This window comes from Plasmopara halstedii (assembly GCF_900000015.1).
Source record: "Plasmopara halstedii genome assembly, contig: Scaffold_474, whole genome shotgun sequence".
In the NCBI taxonomy this organism is placed as follows: domain Eukaryota; phylum Oomycota; class Peronosporomycetes; order Peronosporales; family Peronosporaceae; genus Plasmopara; species Plasmopara halstedii.
In genome coordinates, this window is record NW_020187394.1 from 176,945 (window position 1) to 196,256 (window position 19,312).

The 19,312-nt window shown below is 44.9% G+C and overlaps 8 protein-coding genes across 8 annotated transcripts; 4 read left to right on the forward strand and 4 right to left on the reverse strand.

The window, feature by feature from the left end:
• Window positions 1-1,288: 1,288 nt before the first annotated feature.
• On the reverse strand, window positions 1,289-1,814 carry PHALS_10521 (uncharacterized protein; the record flags this gene model as incomplete). Its single annotated transcript, XM_024725957.1, has 2 exons — window positions 1,289-1,483; window positions 1,560-1,814. 2 exons carry the CDS (start codon window positions 1,812-1,814, stop codon window positions 1,289-1,291), a joined length of 450 nt encoding a protein of 149 aa, XP_024576682.1.
• Window positions 1,815-2,526: 712 nt separating this feature from the next.
• PHALS_10522 (uncharacterized protein) lies at window positions 2,527-2,829 on the reverse strand (the record flags this gene model as incomplete). The annotated part of the gene is made up of 1 exon (XM_024725958.1): window positions 2,527-2,829. One exon carries the CDS (start codon window positions 2,827-2,829, stop codon window positions 2,527-2,529), a length of 303 nt encoding a protein of 100 aa, XP_024576683.1.
• Window positions 2,830-5,947: 3,118 nt separating this feature from the next.
• PHALS_10523 (cmgc cdk protein partial) lies at window positions 5,948-7,132 on the forward strand (the record flags this gene model as incomplete). The annotated part of the gene is made up of 1 exon (XM_024725960.1): window positions 5,948-7,132. One exon carries the CDS (start codon window positions 5,948-5,950, stop codon window positions 7,130-7,132), a length of 1,185 nt encoding a protein of 394 aa, XP_024576684.1.
• A 1,274-nt stretch (window positions 7,133-8,406) lies between these two features.
• PHALS_10524 (-tsa-domain-containing protein) lies at window positions 8,407-9,594 on the forward strand (the record flags this gene model as incomplete). Its single annotated transcript, XM_024725961.1, has 2 exons — window positions 8,407-8,656; window positions 8,750-9,594. The coding sequence occupies 2 exons, from the start codon at window positions 8,407-8,409 to the stop codon at window positions 9,592-9,594; spliced, it is 1,095 nt and encodes a 364-aa protein (XP_024576685.1).
• On the reverse strand, window positions 9,593-11,323 carry PHALS_15445 (uncharacterized protein). Its single transcript, XM_036407435.1, has one exon. The coding sequence runs from the start codon at window positions 11,241-11,243 to the stop codon at window positions 11,004-11,006; it is 240 nt and encodes a 79-aa protein (XP_036263138.1). The 5' UTR covers window positions 11,244-11,323; the 3' UTR covers window positions 9,593-11,003.
• PHALS_10525 (kazal-like serine protease inhibitor domain and phox-like domain-containing protein) lies at window positions 11,322-12,203 on the forward strand (the record flags this gene model as incomplete). Its single annotated transcript, XM_024725963.1, has 1 exon — window positions 11,322-12,203. One exon carries the CDS (start codon window positions 11,322-11,324, stop codon window positions 12,201-12,203), a length of 882 nt encoding a protein of 293 aa, XP_024576687.1.
• A 162-nt stretch (window positions 12,204-12,365) lies between these two features.
• PHALS_10526 (cysteine protease family) lies at window positions 12,366-18,308 on the forward strand (the record flags this gene model as incomplete). Its single annotated transcript, XM_024725964.1, has 13 exons — window positions 12,366-12,377; window positions 12,442-14,830; window positions 14,894-14,995; window positions 15,058-15,460; window positions 15,717-15,902; window positions 15,961-16,006; window positions 16,073-16,172; window positions 16,274-17,040; window positions 17,108-17,266; window positions 17,322-17,545; window positions 17,615-17,698; window positions 17,760-18,135; window positions 18,195-18,308. 13 exons carry the CDS (start codon window positions 12,366-12,368, stop codon window positions 18,306-18,308), a joined length of 4,962 nt encoding a protein of 1,653 aa, XP_024576688.1.
• PHALS_15437 (uncharacterized protein) lies at window positions 18,307-19,014 on the reverse strand. The gene has a single exon (XM_036407436.1). It carries the CDS (start codon window positions 18,677-18,679, stop codon window positions 18,476-18,478), a length of 204 nt encoding a protein of 67 aa, XP_036263139.1. The 5' UTR covers window positions 18,680-19,014; the 3' UTR covers window positions 18,307-18,475.
• Between the last annotated feature and the right edge of the window lie 298 nt (window positions 19,015-19,312).

Genomic DNA, 19,312 nt, shown 5'->3' on the forward strand with positions numbered 1-19,312 from the left:
GCCCTTCTACCAGAAGAAAATATATTGCAGCGAATAGAGATATCACAAACGGCTACTTTGAGTGTTATGAAAGAGACTTTAGCGCTGCTCGTTTGATGGTGCTACTAGCTAAAATCTTCCGCTAAGAGCAGCACTGCACACGATATTTTGAAAATGCACAGTTCCCTAACAGAGACATGTTGCAAAAGCATTCGGAGAAAATAGTAGCCATATGAAGCCACAATTGAGTAGCGCCATATTTGCAGCGGGGCTGTCGTAGCTCTTCTGCTAAAAAGGAAGCTTAGTTAAAGTCGGAAACCTTCGTTCTATACTTAAAACCAGTGTGAGTGTAGCAAATCGCAATCCGCTTGCTCCAAAAGTAACTGCAATCTTATTACAAGACTAATTAACTATTCCGTTTAAAATGTAAGCGTATTTGTCTGTTTTGCGGCAAAACCGCCTATATCTTAATCTATAGGTTTTCCTATCTATATAGCAAAACCAAATTAAATACTGGCTGTTTCAGCCACGTACCGATTTGTTATTTAAGTGTAGCCACACCGTCTAGTGTGACCCCGTTACACTCTCCCCCACCAAGACTATAAACATCTACATTTCACATTCAACTGTCGCCTCGAACGTGCTCGCGTGTCCAAGACACCACAATATCACCACGACCTTCTTCACATATTCTCTGCTCAATGAGCCCTGTGTCGAAGACACGGAGGACACCCAGCCTCACTGGTTCCGAGAATGCCTGCAAGCAGAGACCTTCTTCGTCTCCTGCACACAGTGCAACTTCTGACAGCGCATCGCGTCCTCTACGGGCGATGAATAATTTCTTCGAGTATTTGGAGGAAGTCAACTACAAGTTGGACACCCTTTCCTAGAATGGGAGGGAAAGGAGGGCAAGGCATGCTAAACCTGTAAATCGAAGGCTACAACTTAGTTATATCAACTAGATCGATTCGCCAACTCACCGTATTTTTCCGTGGCGGCATCAAAGCCAGCCTGGGACATTGCTTGGCAATTTTTATGGAATCGCTTCGCTATTTTGTTTAGCGTTTGACGGGTGTTTCCGACCGCACTTCTGTTTTGTGATTGAAACTTGAGATGGATATCCTGCAGCTGTTAATGGGCCGACTTCTTCCATTTCTCCTCGATTTGACCTGGGTTGCTGATAGACTAGACCTCTTGCAGCCCTTCCTGAGCCTAGGCCTGGACGGCTTTGGCAACCTCCGGGTGTTCGAGTAGGTATGCATGGGATCATCAAAAGCTGCGGCCTTGCAATTAAGACTTTAAACGGATATTAGGCTTCGTGCGACAAGTGATCGCCTGTATACTTGGACTCGATGTACTTGTTATCGCCATACACTGCGTTGCTGAAGTCATTGGACGTCACAATATAGTCACGTCGATTTTTGCATGGCTCAGGATTAGTATACACTCGTTCGTCTAGTATGGTAGGATCCACCACTCCCAATTGATGACTATTAAGCGAGGGCTGAGACGAGTCAATGATATTCTTGAGAGACATGCTGGGCTTGTTGAGCACGTGGTGGAGCGCGTTGTTTTCGAACAGGTCGACGCGCAGGTGGTCGAAGCAGCACCTTTGTCGGAGTCATCGATAGGCGATTTGACGTTGTGGATGTACACAGGAGCATCCTAACCGACACCAAAATCACTAAAAGTGATCCGAAACAGTCAGATCGGGAAACTCCACCGCCGTGCCGAAGCATTATAAGTCCGAGCAAAGCACGGTGATCGTACCACCAGAACGAACGGTGGTCCGTTTGTTGCTGTTGGTACCCAGATCGCTGACGAAGTGGTGGCATTACTGGAATCGGGATTCGTGGCCAAAATTGAGAATGTCGAGGTGGTGCAAATCGTATAGCTTGGTCATTCGGACATAGGAAAGCTGTGCCGCGGGAGGCGGTTTTCGGTCAGCGTGTTGCCGTTCTTCTTTATCCCATTGATGGTGACTACCAGCAGGCAGATCTCTTGCCGTGAGATCTCGACCTTGCTCACTGGTTGAGCCACAATAGAAATTTAGAATGAGAGAACCAGCCCCACTGTGAGCGGATCGTCTACCATCTGCATAAGAGCATGCTTACATCGTTCGATTTGAAGCCATCTCAAGCTCACGGGCTGTCCAGCATGGGGCCCTCCGCTAAGCGTTGTCAAAGTTGGAATAATACTTCGTCAATTTTGACCCGTACCACTGCCAGAGTAGGCTGGGTGGAGTTTTTTTGCTGAATTCCACGCGATCAACATATCGGTTATACGTTGAAACCGGTAGTTTCTCTCAAATCTGCGTATGCATAATGATGCAGCCATGATTTTAGGCGACCCGGAAGTTTGTCATGGCGCTCCATGTCACTCGGTGACAGTGCTTTGATGATCAAATCGCATTGTTCATCTTCAACATACGCTCGAAATATTATATCGAATACATCGCTTCGATATGACTGATAAGAGCAATGCGTGCACATTTGCATGGGCATGAAGAAAGCTTGTACTCTTGGTGCCCAGAGTAGCTATTTTGTGCTATCCGACAACACCTTCTACCACTAAGCCACACGCTAGAACCAGTTGTCTCATCTCTTCGAATCCTTGTCTCCGTTGTGTTTGACCCACTTGTTCGCGATCAAAGTCGACTTCGTTGAATTCGTCAAACTCAGCACGCTCTTTATAGATGCAAATGTAGGCGTCAAATCGCTGACAGCTGGTGGCGGTCTGCCCGTGGAGCAGCTCGGCGTTACAGTCTAGTGATGCCAAGAACGACGCATGGTACACCCCTGTGTCCGCGTTGTTGGTGTTTCGTAACACCATATGCGGCCCCGAGACCATGGATTCGGCGATCGCAAGATGATCCCGCAGGAGCTGAAGACCGGCGGCCTTCTCCGTCGTCTTACGACAATTATTGGAATTGGCAATGATTTTTGGTTTTCACAACGTTGATGTGGTTCTTGATGAGGAAACGGCTGTCATCCTTCGACTCGCTGAACCTGATTGGAGCCTGACTCTTGCGAAATATGATCCGGAAGAGGGGACGGTGCTTCTCATGGAAGGCGGCTAAGCAGCAATTATATTCCATTGGGTGGTCCTCACAACTCCCACGACGATCTGAGGTCTACTCTTTAGAGGCTTGTTAGCAAAGACGGTTGCCCTAATGACCGCTCTACTTTATATTTTGTTTTGTCGGAACTCACTGAGGAATGCTCCTTGTGGTTGCGACAGTTGGCTTTGAGGTCCTAGGTTGCCTCTAAATCACCGATTCATTCGTGAGTTTACAGAGAGTACTGTTTGTCGCTACCAGGGCTGGGAACACCGCTTGGTGGATAATTGCTTTCTGCCGGAGCGCGAGTAGCAATGACATCAATCTTGGCTACCAAAAAACAACGTAAACAAATGACCATGCCTACCATGGAGGCGTCTGACGCTGTCTCTGTCCTGACTGCTGCAGCTGTCTTCGCCGCCGAGCCTTGGAGCCCCAGTATATAGCGCGAGTAGTATTCAGTTAGCATGGGTTGGAATGTAACGACGTATCCTCCGCTTGTGTCAGGTGGATACATTCAGCAAACCCGAGTCGGTTGCAGACCGAGCCACAAACAAAGATTTGCGACGAATTTCTGCTCTAGTTAAAGTAAGCGCACCAGGTGGCTGTCGTCACCACCGCATCTTGTTCCAAGTCTCAGAACGTACCATAGATCGGTTGCGCTCCGAGCTCGAAAAATCTTGAGCTTGAGATCCGCAACCCCGTCGCTGTCGATGCTGGACACGTCGATGTAGAAGTTATCATCATTTTTTTGGACTCTCCAAACAAATACTTGCCTTCGATGATGGTTATCTCCTGTTAATCCAGACAAAAGCAAGCTTCCTTAGTCTTGACCTTGATTCCAAGGATTTGGGCCGGCATCTTCTAATCGGGTCAGATGGTACAGGCCCATTTGCTGCTGGACGGCTTAGTTGTCGTGATCCGATAGCTTCGATGTCTACAGCAAGCGGTTTCGGCTATTCGACTTTCTTTCTCTTTTGTCGAAGCTGTCGCGTCGAATCTATGGGGACCATTGCAATATGGTACACAAGTTCGGTGGGCGCGTACCCTACCGCTGTCACATGGCTGCCACCGCACGCAAGGTGTTGGTATACTCAGTCAGAACAAGATGGTGCTCTATGTACCTTCTTTAGGCATTGTGGGAACTGATAAAAAAGCTATCTACAGTATGGTGTCCCCACATGCATACGTGACATCTAATATTAAGTCACATCCATATTGTGCGATACAGAATGTTGGTTTAAGTTGGTGTCTGTACGGATGACGAGATCGACGTGTCTCTGTCTTTAGAAGTGTGTGGCGTAAGCCAGTCACTTCAACTGAGCCCTCAACCCTAAGATCTTGTATCGGTTGAATCTGAGGCTTAAACTTTGTGCACCCTTGATTCATAAATCAGAATACCAAGCTTTTATCATTAAAACCTCTAGGAGCCCTCGGGGTGTTTTGCATGTAGCTAGGAACCATTGTTCATTTAAATTCAGTTACAAAATTTCCTCTGAAGGTGTTTAGTCGTTCTTCTTCCCTTCAATTCGGTAATGCTTTTTCCCTCTACATCGGAAATCGCTTTCTAGTCGCACAAGCGTGTATGTTGTGTTATTGTTTGAGAACAGCACCCTCTTACAGAAGACCCTCTTACAGAAGACCCACTTACAGAAGACGAGAGAGCTTGGGGCTTGCGCAGATCTAAGTTCTTATGAATATGACGTGGGGTTGCCAGCAAGTTATGAGATTCTGTACTACAGCATATTATAAAGTCGTTCTGGTAAAATTACACGCTGAGTGCTATACATTCACACAACTGGCGTTGCGCCTGCATAACTTGTGCCTGGCTAAGTCAGGAATAGCACTTTCTTGGATCCCGACACAGCCTCAACATCCATTGGGTACCTCATGAGACTGCGAAAACTTTGGTCCGGAAACTTCTAAGGACATTTGCAGCGGGGCTACCGTAGCTGGCGCTTTAAGAAAGCGTAACTTAGGTCACCGACCTTTCGTTCTATACTTAGAACAAATACGAGTTAGCGGATCACAATCCGCTTACTTCAAGAGTAATTGGTGCCTTAATCCAAGGCTAATTGAGTCTTCTGTAAAATCCAAAACTGAATTCTATATATTCTTATCTGCGGCAAAGCCGCCTAATTCTAAATGTATAGATTTTCCAAATATAAATATAAAATCGAACTGCCCAGCCACATACCGTATTCTTGTTTGGGTGCCACACCATGTCCATCTCGTGTGACACACACCCCTGTACCAGGGTACGTGTAACCCCGTTACAACATTCATGACAATTGGCGTCGGCAGTGCCCCACAAGAAAGAAAAAACGTATCGTATCTGAGCTTATCGAACCAACACGGAAGTTTCTGCGCGACAAGTGAAAAAATGCACAGCATCAATTTTGATCGAGACTGTCGCTCATTTTTTAACACTAAAGGTTGTGAACTCGTCCGTGCTAATTCCTAATCAAACGATGATCTTCTTAAAGCATAAGAATTTAATGATGTGCATCAGTCAAGCAAAAAAAAATAAACGTCGCTGCACTTGTCTTGCTGTCTGTTATTCATCACGTAATGAAGTGCATGAAAAACTCATGAGCCTGAGCGCGGATCTCGGCTGTTCTCAAGAAGTGTTGACAGCATGCGGATTCATAGTAAAGCAGAAGCAGAATAATCGCCGCATAAATATCGCTGTATATTGACAAGTCATCAATAATAAAGATCAGAAGAATGATGCACTTTAATCTCTCTCAATTACGATCGCCGACGCAGCGATCTGGGTGCACTTAATCTATATATTTCTGCATTGTCGCGAGTCAAACTGATCACACTTTATTATTACCGCGGTCACCGTTAAACTTTACTGAAATAGTCGTAAAATATCAGACACGAACATAAAATTTCACAACAAAGATGGGTAAGCGCAATCGTTGGGATTCAGAATCGGATTCAGACGATGAGCGTTTCTCGCGGCGCAACCAGAAAATCTCCGCTCGCTCTAGAGTTTCCATCAAGAACAAAGCCTCCTCTTCCAATAACCACACTTTTTATGCCTTCAAAACATCTACAACTGAACCTATTGCTGTGCTAGATGACCCTCATCGTCACAATTTCTACCTTTTGGGCTGCCGCAGTGTTGACAGCTACGCCCGTATTGGTAAAATTGACGAAGGAACATATGGCGTTGTTTCCAAAGCACGTGACAAAAAAACTGGCGACATTGTGGCTTTAAAGAAGGTTAAGATGAGCGCTGATGCTAGTCAAGAAGGATTCCCTATCACCGCATTGCGCGAGACCAATGTGTTATTAGCTTTAGATCACCCAAATATTGTTCAAGTACGAGAAATGGTCGTAGGATCGACTCCCGACAAAATTTACATGGTTATGGATTACGCAGAGAACGATCTCAAGCACGTTATGCAGAATAAAATGAAAGCTCCGTGGCTACAGTCTGAGGTCAAGTACCTGATGCAGTCGATACTGAGTGCGGTCGCGTACATGCATGACCGGTGGTACATACACCGAGATCTGAAGACCAGTAATTTATTATATGACGCACGTGGCGTGCTGAAAATTTGTGACTTTGGACTAGCACGCAAGTACGGCTCACCGTTGAGAGCTTACACGCAATTGGTGGTAACGCTGTGGTACCGCTCGCCGGAGTTACTGCTTGGAGCCAAGAAGTACTCAACAGCGGTGGATATGTGGGCAGTTGGATGTATCTTTGCCGAGATACTGCTGATGAAGCCGCTCTTTGCAGGACGTGGCGAATTAGATCAGACGAACCAGATATTCAAGTTGTTGGGCGCGCCAAACAAAGAGAATTGGCCAGGAGTTGATGATGACGTACCTGATGCGAGTGTAAGCGTGCATGGCAAGTGGCCAAAACGCTCTCGACTGCGAGAAAAGTTTCCACTTGCTAATACAATTTCAGGCACCGGATGTTCATTATCAAAGGCAGGTTTCGATCTGTTGAGTCGAATGCTCGCTCTTAGTCCTCGTCAACGAATCTCAGCTAAAGACGCACTAGCTCATGAGTATTTTAGAGAATCTCCTCCACCCAAGCAACAAGAGCTTATGCCAACATTTCCTAGCTAGAAAAGAGTGCTATCTGTTCGATCTCTAGATTATGTACTAATTTTGACCACAACTGTCACAAAGCTAGCTGCGAGAAGCGTCTCGTGATGAGCGAGACTACAAATATTTCAGTCTTAATCGTAATTTCGTCGAAATTATTCTCAATCTCTGTCACAACGGAAGTAAAAGTGCCTCTCAACGCAATGGCCGATTACTTTAAATTTTGCAGTTAGGAAGACAATAGTATGAATCCACCAAAATGTAGCAACCGGTGCACCTTTTGAACCGTAGCCTTCAACTGCAAGGCTTATTGAAGACTGCAATTATCTTTTTTTCTAGTTTGTATGTTAATTCTGGAAATTCCTGCTGGTGGAGGAACTTGCAACTATCCTGCAAAGGCTTAAAAAATGTGAGACTCGCACAAACAATTTTACGCATCTAAAATTTTTTGTAATTGGTATTAGTAAAGGATGACCTGAATCGCAGTAAACTAATTGACAACAAGCACATAGCAGCTGAACCTCTTGAGCATTTCAAGAGAATTCTCAAGTTATTGCCCATGTCGTCGATTAAGGCGTCTCTGCAATGTGCATTCTTCGATTGCCAGTAATTACTGAAGAGTCATTGCCTTTTCGACAAACTCTGAAAAGTCAACAACTTCGTATATTCGTATCGTTCAAGCGCGACAAGCGCACAGACAGAAATTGCTATCATTAATGATGTCGGTGAGATCGGTTCCATAGTGCATCTCCTCGTACTGCAGCGATAGCTGCTGTGATTGTCGTTTCGCATATTCAGACAAATGTGTTTGTCTCCTTGCATCGCATATCACAACAGAGTATCTAGTTCTGAATTAACTTTAGCGCATTCAGACTGCTCACAGATCCATCCATCTCGTCGATCGCATGTGCCACGAGCTCAGTTTTGATAATCATGTGGTAGCTGGAGAACCAATCACAGTAGTAAGCGTGGAGTCAAAGCATTGACCAGCAACGGCTTCAATCCCAGCCAAGCAAGCTTGCAACAGGCCTCTTTAGCACTGACCATCAAACATTCCAGAATGATAAGTTCAAGGTTAAGTTAACAGAACACCATAATTCTCGAAACATACCGGTATGCTTGCTCAAGAGGAAAGTATTCTACCGGAACCAATACAAAATCAAAGTTAACGTGGAACCTTCCAGTGGTGAAGAGCATTCGAAAAACAACGTTTGCGCTAATCAAAGTTCTTCATAATCCCCTTACACCACTTAACTCAGATGGTTTCCACTCGTAGTCGTATGAACTCAAAAACGATGCCTGTCGTTGATCTACCACAGAAGCGTACTGCCGAATCAGAAGCGACAGAACGCCCAACCAAAAAGCCATTAACGCCAAAAGCAGTCACAAGTGATATTGCTGTAGGCAAGCCTGTGACGGCGAACGTGACCTTGCTTAATCAGGAGGGAAATGAGGTTGTGATTGCCGACACTTTCCGTGAACAGGGTGTTGTGTTCTTTATGTACCCACGTGCAAACACGCCTGGGTGCACTAAACAAGCCTGTGGTACGTCTTTTGAAAGATATAAGCCTCGACAATTTGCTTACTGTGCACATTGATTAACATCCTTCTTTTTACTTGGCTTACATCTAATTTAAGGTTTCCGAGACAATATTCAGACCATCAAAGACTCAGGTTTCACGGTTTACGGACTGAGTGGCGACTCGCCAAAGTCGCTGAGCAAGTGGAAGACCAAGGAAAATCTACCTTTTGATTTGCTCAGCGACCCTGAACATAAACTCATTTCACACTTTGGGAGCTCACTGCCAGGAAAGAAAGTGCAGCGTTCGCACGTTGTCATCCTTAAAGGAGGCGTTGTGGGCGACATCGCTGCCAAGGTGACTCCAGCGAACAGTGTGAGCCGTGCCGTTGAATATGTCAAGAGCAAGAGTGGCGCAGAATTCAAGGAGGAAACTTCCAAAGAAGAGGAACCTGCCAAGGAGGAGGAACCTTTAGATGTAAGTGGTGAAATGCTTACAGAGGGAAGTATCGTGACCTTCGCCGCCGAACTGTTGACTGAAGCTTCCGTCTCGGTCAAGGTGCAAGATCTTTTTCAAACCCGCGGAGCTATCTTTTTTATGTACCCGAAAGCTGACACACCTGGTTGCACCACTCAAGCCTGCGGATTTAACGACAATTTGGAGGCGATATCAGCTGCAGGATTTGACGTTTACGGCCTGGGTGCCGATACCCCGTCCGAACTTTTGGCGTGGAAAGAGGCGCAGAATTATAAATATACCTTTCTGTCGGACCCCAAGCACCAACTTATTGGCTACTTTGGTAGCTCTCTTAGCGATGGTACGCGAGTGGAGCGGTCGCACGTGATTGTGCTGCCGGGAGGCAAAGTCGGTCAGATCAAGCATACTATCTCTCCTGAGGATAGCGTGAGCACGGGTCTCGCCTTTGTCAAAAGCTATGCTCTCGACAATACCAGCAGGCTTTAAATAGTGCAGATGATGCCTAGCTTAGGTCAAGACGAGCACATTTGCCCTGTGTTTCGAACAAATACCTTATAGGAGACTCCTGCTTTCATGTAAACGATTGCGCTGATGAAAAGTATCGATAAATGAACATTTATTTCGTCTACAAAGTCATTCGAAACAGATTTTGTGCTTTAAAAGTCTAGAAAAGTATTTTTAACTAGAGGCCACCATTTGGACCAGAACGCAAAACACAGATCACTTTCTAACTTGACTTGAGCCGAATGCGCTACCACCGAGCTATTATCTACGTTGCAGATAAAAAGAAGATTCAACAAGGTAGATAGCATGTGAATCGTTATCTGTTGTAGGTTTGAGGTCTTACGATCTTTAAATCCCAGGCAATATATAATATATAAAATTGATTTATCATCACCAAAAATCTGCTTCGAAGTTGTCATGGATCCAATTGTCGATTTTGCTATTTACTGTCTGAAGACACCATTAGATTATTATGCTTAAGTGTTGAGGAACCACAAATGACTCAGCCAATATTGGTGCTCAAGCGACAACTGTAAAGGTTTACTTGTGAGTTTGTACTTATGTGGCTGTAATTCAAGCACGTACTTGTTTGATAATCGCATATATCATTCTTACATATCAGCGTCCTTGGGCTTGGCTGTTAGGTAGTGAAAACCAACCACAGACACCATGATCACCGCGCCAAGACAGTTCACAAATGTCATCAATGCAGCATCCATCTGATTGCTGCCCAACGCACAAAGAAATCGTCATAAACAGCATCAAAATTGTATTCATATAATGGTTGCTCGCCAACGTACTTGTCCATGATGCCTAAGTTTCTTTTGTAGCCCTGATAGACACGTATTCAATTTGATGTGGCAGGAATGTTGCAGTGTGGTGTCTTCTACACACTTCAAAATGTTGCTGTCATGTACTATATATCTTTTTCGCTAGAAGATATAATGGATGGATGCAGAGAGAAATGTCTAGACTCTCGATATATTTACGAATGGTGAGAGCCCTGCTGTCTCAGATAGTGGCTTCACCAGACAATAGCAATTTCTCTGAACAACTTTTGATTGTTCTAATGGTGCCCATGAGACGGAATTACAGTATTTGTATTTTTCTTTGAGCGGATGATACAATACAAGTAAATCCAAGAGCAATAAGGATTCTAGTTCTTGCAAGCATCTGTAGAGATCAAATGCTGCTACAAGCTTTGAGAATTTCAGCACATCGCGCGCGAGAATGCAGGGCGGGATAAATGCATTTGCGTTGAAGAACATATTGATGACAATCGCCAATGTATTTTTAAGTGCTGTTTAGTATTGCTTTTATTACCAAATATCTGTCAAACTGCGTCCTCACACTAAAAATGACTTGACCTCGTAATAAACAACCCTCCAGCCTTATGCCTCGTCCACTGCCAGCCAGCTCACCAAAATAAACATATATAAATGAGATATACAGCTATTAATATTTGGTCTAGCAGGTGTGTCGTCTTCAGTTCCGAAACAACAATCGAATTTCTGAAAGCTGCCCGCGGTATAATTTCGATCACCTGCGCTCATTACGACACCCATCATCAGTGCATAAAGGCTGTCGTGTCGTGTTTGCCACATTTCAAGTCTACGCTTGCAAAAGCACATTTCGTCAACCTTGTGCGACAGTAGAATCACTTAGCAAAACCTTTTGTGGCAGACAAGCTCATCATTGCGAGCACGATCATGACGGAATCAAGCATACAAGCGCAACGTTTGAAACGAGTGCATGAGAAGGCAAAAGACTCCCTTAGCATTAGCACGCAGGTAGCACCGGCCGGCGGCGTGGCTGCCAATGTCACCATTTACCACATGGACATCTCCTTTCGCAGCACGCGCAACAAATGGAGTATCGCCAAGCGTTACTCAGATTTTTACGCTGTACGCCAGCAACTACGTAAGTTTACGAAGCAGCACAACCGACAGCAGTGCAGCAACTTTAGTAATCTGGTTCCGATACTTGCGCTTAATAAGACACTCGAATCGGTTTTTCCTCGCCGTCACTTTCGCAGTGACAACATTACGATTATCGCTGAGCGTCGAGTAGCACTTGAGTCTTTTGTGCAGTCGCTTGTAAAGATTGTTGCTAGCATTCCTATGGCTATTGACCTTGCTAGTGATATTGAGTCAATCACAACCACCGAGGGAAAACAATTAGCAGAGCTGTATGCAATTTTACGCGATTTTCTCGAGTACCCGGACAAGCAGATTGAGAGTGAGGCCAAGCTGACTTTGGCTGTTTTGTCACTTGAAGATGTAGTCGTAAACTCTCGTCGCAACATACTCGCATTCGATGGAAGAGTATGCAGTAACGAATGCTGTAGTATCTGCCTTAGCGAATGGGACGATGAGGATTGCGGCGGAATGAATGTGGTTAAGCTGCCGTGCGAGCATGCTTTTCACGAAGAGTGCTTACTTGAGTGGCTGCAGGGGAGTACGCATTGCCCAATGTGCCGCGAGGAACCCAAGACTCTTGGATTAAGTACATGTACAGATGAAAGTGCCGCTCAACACCACGATCATGGCCTTAAGACCTATGCAGAGGCTTTAACGGAGAGGCATAGTTAGCTTGATTGTAATAATTGGTCCGCTTTACATATATCACTGTGTATTACTATTAAAAAACTAATATCATATTTTTATAGCATTTTAAATCAGACTAGGTCTTTGTATGCTGTCCAATCGTCTTACCATTTGTAAGCCTCATTTTTTAGGGAGCCTGCGCGTAAGATGCTGCTGCCGGTGAGTCTGCTCTTCTCTATATGAGCACAATGTCTTAACTTGTTACAACTTCGATACTCTACAGGTACTTGAACGTTTTGCTGAGTTTGGCTGGCAACCGTTCGTAGAACCCGCTGAGACCTTTGAGTTCTTCACCGTCTCGGGTGTCTTCCGTCGCGCCAACGTGGATATTTCTCTACACTCGGGACAACATGATGCTCAGATTCTGTTAAAGCGTAATGCACTTTTAAGTGTTTGTCTTAAAAGTGGACTGGCGCATCTTATCGTGGCCTACATCCGTGCAGAAGATTTACAAACGCAGGCCGATAGCGTCTTTGCTAGTGTTAAAAATTACGTGCTTAAGGAGCCAATTGCTGTGCAACAGTGGGCACGCCGACATCTTGAAATGATTGAACAAAGTATTAATGAAATGATTAACGAGCAGCAATATAATGATCGCGAGTCACCGCGCTTAGTGAATCAAGAAGTTGTGGAGGAGGAATTGCGACAGTTAAATGGACTACGCACGATTATTATGGCGCTTATTGAAAGGCTAAAAGAAACCTTTCGTCAGGCTGCGTATAGCTCAAATGGAATCGATATTGATGGCAATATTGTGAACGAGACAGAGCTTATGCGGCTGACGACCGCAGGAATCCAGGACTTACTGCGTCTGCTTGCACGCTCGCAAAGCGTTTCGTGCGCTTGCAGTTGCATGTTGTGGCTTCACGAGAACGAAGTGGCAGCCGATAGGGACATGTATAATGCATTTTATGATCAGGCCAGGTCGCTGCGCGTTACCTATCGTGAGCAATTTGAAGAGATTTATGGCAGCAAATTGGTGCATGATAGTGATTCAAAGAAACCAATGCTACTGATCGAATACGTGATGAAAAGTGCCAATATATCACCTTCAAACCTTGGAGGAAGCTGTCCGCCAACTCAATTAAAACAACTTTTCGAAGTGCTGCGTATTCCAACTATTCAGGAAGATATCGTACAGTTTTATGGTGAAGAATTGGATCGTGAACCGATTGAAGGATATTTTCGAGTTCAAGTGGCTTTGCTGCTATATTTTTGTTTAGACAGGGCTTACTTGAGTACATGGAAAGAGCATGTTAAGAGTGGGCCTCATATCGCGACTAAAATGCGGACGTTGGCCGACTCTCTTGCGACACAGTTGAATGTACGTGACGATATGAAGTTGACACTTCTGGCATTATGGCTAATGGAGAACGCAGTTGTGGTCAAGACATCTGGAGACGACCAGGTGGCTGCTATTTATGAGAATGCCATCAGTCTTCTACAGCAATCGAGTACTATGCATCTTCACCAGAAGTACGATCTTGAAATTGAATTGATATCTCACTTGCTCGAGACTCTGGTCCATCGAGGTGAGAGCGTCGTGGCATGGAAAGTGTGGAACACTTTTGGAGTCGAACTTGAGCAATCTCCACCAGCACTGACGGATTTAGTTGTAATCATTTTATTGGAGTTGGATCTGTGGGAGCGTGCGTTGTCGGTAATACGCAGTCAAAAGCGCTCGGACCTGCTACAAGTTTTGTTTAATTGGTTGATGACAAGCCATCGTCTGAAGGAAGTGGTGCAAGTTGTGACGCTGCTTCCAGCAGAGGAGGCGCTGTTCCACTCATGTATGATGGGAAATAGATTACAAGACGATGAAGACATTCTTCGCGATGAAAATCTTAAGCGCGTAGACTTTCTCGTAATGTATTATATTCTGAGAAATAAGTATGAACAGGCTTGGGATGTTCATCACGAACACTTGGCTATGATTCGAGCAACATGTCGTGGTGACACAGAGATCGCGATGGCTGTCTTGAACCATCAAAGCTTGCGCATTCGAACTTCTTTGCTATCCAACATGTGCGCAGAGCCCCCCGCAAAAGTATATACGCATAGAAGTAGAAAATTATCGACAGAAGCTCAGCACCGCCACATCCCAAAACCCGCTCTGTTAGAAAATGAAGAGATGGAAGATGTATCAAAACAGGATATCCCAGTTCCAGGACCTTCACAAGAGAAGGTCAAACATACAAAAAATGTCGTGAAACAGGAGAGAACTATGACCGCGAATGCCTTTGTTTCGGGTCAGACTGAGCATCTGACACAATTTCAGGAACTGGCTGGCCGGTTTACATACGCACCGGGTATCTTCTCGTCTCAACAAGGATCATGTGTGGCTACAAGATCTTTTGATTCGGCCACGCCTCTTTTGACTACTGAAAAGACCCCAACACCAACAAAAGCGAACGGGAAAGCCAGCTCTGCAGACATTACGATTGGATCCATCGACTCGAGCTCAGACTCTGCATTACACTCACTAACTCGGCCAAAACCCATCGAAAATTCATCGCGCTCTGCCCGTCAAGGCCTCAATTTTGGGTCTTCTCCGGCGATGGCTTGCAGTGATTCCCCTGCGCCACAACAGACTCTCGTCTCTCCGCTTGGCAGTAAGGATGACAAACTGTTAATTTTCGAATAACTTGACGCTCACGCATAAAAATTATCTGTAGGTCGTCCATTAGGTATGCCACCAGCCCGATCTAGAATCAATCACACTTTTGCCTCCTCTTCTTCAACACCACTCGCTAAGAAAAATGCGAATGTGTCCGATGGTGAGACAACTGCTACAAGTTAACTAACTTTTAAACCTTACAGCAGCTTGTGTTTTGTTCAGAATTCTCGTTAAAGCCCCGCAGTACTGAATATGGTGAGAATGAAAGCTTTCCAGTCGAATCACAAAAGAAACAAGCTTCAGCAACGGGTTTGTCGGAAAACCAGACCGTAAAGAATGTTACAACGCCACCACCTGCTGAGATCAGTACGAATTCCTCTATTGGGCTTGAGACTCCAAAACGGTACCAATTTGTGCGCGAACCGGCAATAGACTCGCGCCTTGAAGACGCACACTCCCAGTCGTCAGATCAGCCAATGTCACCAGCAACAGAGGACCTTGAAGGCATGGAGCTCGAGCGAATTGATGAAGAATTTAGCACGCCCATTTCCCGTTTAGAAGGGCGACGGAAGGAACCTGCTAGTGCCCCAGTGCGTCGCAATCCTCGACGGTCCGCTCGTCACAGGTACTAAAAAGATTGCAGCTTTGATTCATAAAGTATGTCATTGAGTGGCAACGACGTCGTACATTAACTTTGCCCGAAGTCAATAGATAGATACGTCGGAGCCGAATTAAAGAGGATGCTTCTGTAAATCTTGAATGAGCAATGCTGTGGAGTAACTACTTTTTAAAGTGTTTTCTTATTTATTCTCGCACCCTGCGCTCATACATCGACGAAGTGCTACTATCGTCATCACTGCTTTTGATGATGCGTCCTTCAGATGGCACAAGCATTGGGACTCCTTGCCAAATTGGGTACTCAACGTTGATCTCGTCGCACACGAGGCTACCGCGTTCAACGTCGTATCGCAGTGGAAACTTGGAAATGGGGCAGACGAGATACTTCAGGATACTTTCATCCGCCAACTTTGCGGAGCGATTGAAGTGCGACGCATTGCGTATACCACGTACAGCCACTTGAGGAAATGATCTTGACATGCGCTGCCGCGTTTGTACTGTTAGTAGGGACACTATTCCCATTCTAGTGCGGATATTAGTAGCTAATAGTAGAGTTTGCATATGAGTGTATGAGTGTAGTAATACTATTTTGTATGGGAAGATCTCAAATTGAATATAGCTTCACTACGTAGGCAAGAGAAACATGGGTAAGAAGAAGTCCAAGACGTCACTCCCCACGGATGACCCTAATGCCAGCGCCTCAGAAAGTTTGCTTCCAGGTAAATTATCATATTTTGTTCCTGTAGCCAGATTATCTTTCTCTATATAATTCTTGCTCCCCATTGACATGAAGTTATTCATTTCTCTTAATCCTTCTCAGTCTCCGACATCAAGCATCATCATCACCTGGAGCGACACGAAAGTGCTGTGCTGCGTCGACAACGCAGCAAATCGCGCAAGATCTGGTGTGCCATCATAGCCTTAACTATGGGAATTCTCGGGTTTATTGCCATTTTGGCTATTCTTCGGGCTGTAGAGGATGCCAGTCGTCTAGTGCCTACAAAGCGACCAATATTTCCGACACAATATGAAGCCAGTGTGACATTTAATATGCCGTATATGAATATGGTGGAGCCTTTATACGTCCATGTAGACGAAGTCAAGGGTTTACAAAAGCTCAGTTACTATGGAGGCACGGACGTGTACATTTTTAACACGAGTGGAACTAGCTACCAAATTATTCCCGTCGTTCATGAACGAAAGTGTTTCAAGTCTGGATCGGATTCGTTGCAGCACATTTTTCCTAATGTGACGCTCTTTGAGCCTCAGCACGGTGTCGATCTGGTGGAAGGACGTCCTTGCTTGAGCTGGAAATTTATGACAAAACTTCATGAACCCACCCAGGACGGACTGTTGGGAGAATACACGTTGTATGTGGATCAGACAACCGAGCGTCCTGTTCGCTTCCACTACGTCGGACGTAATGGCATGTTAGGTGGCAGCCACATTGATGAATACTACCTGGACTATGTATACATACGCGAAGGACCTGTGGACGAGAATGTATTCTCATTTCTTCCATCGTTGATGAACTGTACTAAGATGCCCGGCGACGATGAAGGCCCGTCGCGCAACCCAAAGCAAGATGTATGTGATTTAATCTTTGCAGTAGATCGGTGGTATCTTTTCAATTTGACTCTTATATACCCATTAGATTCACATGCTTATGCCAGAAGGAACCTCGATAAAAAAGGCACTTTTTGACAATTTTTCGGCGACGTATGATAAAGTTTATCATGATGACAAAGAAGCTGTTCAGCGTATGGCAACATTTCACCACAATCTTCGTTTCATTAATGGAGAGAATCGAAAGGTATTTCACTCAGATGACCGATCATTTATGCGAGTATTGACGCTCGTTTTCGCAGGGGCTTCCATATCATCTTGAGGTGAACAAGTTCGCTGACCTGACCCACAAAGAGCGACTTGAACTGCATCGACCTTCGCGTATTAAACGTGCCAAGGTCAATGGTGCTATGGCTGTGCACAAATTATCGGGTTTCAACGACCCGGGGGACATGGACTGGCGAGCAAAGGGTGCTGTCACGCCGGTAAAGGACCAGGGCGCTTGTGGATCTTGCTGGACGTTTGGGTACGAATAAAGTTTATTTTTTATTAGCTTTGGCTCCTTCTTTTGCTCACGTTCACGTTCTGAAATAAGCACAACTGGCGCGTTAGAGGGTGCAATTTATGTTCAGCAGAAAAAGCTGTTTAATATGTCGCAACAGAACCTCTTAGACTGCTCGTAAGCCATGTGTATGCTCAAATTAGTCCTGTGATGCTAAATGATCTTTGATAATGAATAGATGGGACTACGGTAACAATGCTTGTGACGGAGGCTTTGATTACCAAGCGTACGAGTGGATCATGGCCAACGGTGGACTCGAAACCTCGGCCACATATGGATCATACCGCAATGCGCCTGATTACTGCCACTTTAACAGCGATAATGCAATCGGACGAATGAAAGGTTTTGTAAACGTCACAAGCGTTCAAGCACTCAACGATGCACTGGCGACGATTGGTCCGCTGTCTGTGTCGATTGACGCAACGCTGCCGTCATTCTACTTCTATGGTGGTGGCTACTACGAAGATATTGAGTGCAAAAGCGACTTGGACAGTCTTGACCACTCAGTGCTTGCAGTTGGCGTCACTACGCACAATGGTCAAAAGTATACTTTGGTGAGTGCTTTAAAATTTGTTCATTTTACTGATTGCATACTGATCAAAGTCTCGAGTAGATTAAGAACTCGTGGAGTGTGCATTGGGGTGAAAACGGCTACATCAAGATCTCGCAAAAGAATAATATCTGTGGTGTCGCTACTGCTGCGACTTATCCAGTGCTTGTCGACTAATTTCAAACGCAAACTGTTTAGTTGATCTCAACATTTCGATGTCACCAAGTCAGTAAACACAAAACATTCATAACAGTATCGAATAAACGTTTTGTTGCAATTTACAGCTTCAACGATAATTATAATTTACATTCTCGAATGTCAGCGAGAGGGTAAACGGAGATTGTTTAGCGATTTAATCTCGTGGTTGTCACTGGCAGCTGCGGCACGGTTGCACAGTAGTTTCCGTCATTTTGTTTGATATATACGCGAACACGTGCTTTTCGAGACTTGACGCTGAGATCTACCGGCACACGCGCATTGCGACCATCCAATTGCGGGGCATTCATAAAAGCCGACACGATGAACTCGAAGACATGCGATGGTTGCATGACTGTGCTTCAACTTATTCAAAACTGCTATTTGTATGTATGACGGACATACTACTCTCCCGCTACGATCTTGAGCCTATCAGAACGACGAAATACTGTGAGGTGGACGAATTCGGAGCCATCAATTAGGTGACTCACTGCCCGCAAAATCTGATACTTCTGTGATTCACTCGAACATATCTGACAACAAGTTGACAGACTGCGATCAATATGACGTTACTGTGATGTTCATCATCTGTATACAGTTGACCTCAAGAATCATGTGATGTTCTAACCATAGACCCGTGAAACATTGTATATGCTTTTCATACCACGAATGAACACATATTTCGTCATTTGAATTGTTAGATAATATGGCTGTTTGCTTAAACGAAAAGAATGGAAATTGTGTAGACTACTACGAATATACGAATGTATCGGGCACAAAATGTCAAGTGTTAAATCGGTAGGTTTGAGATTCAGTTTCAATCGGGACGATTGACAATATAGACAACTCTGTATGAATACCACAAAACAAATAAAAGATTGTTAGTTCAGAAGCCCTGACTCTTGGTGGAGAGACATAGAAAAACATCAAATGTAACGGGGTTACATGAGAGTGACCCGTCACTCTCCCAAGGGAGCTGTGGTGTG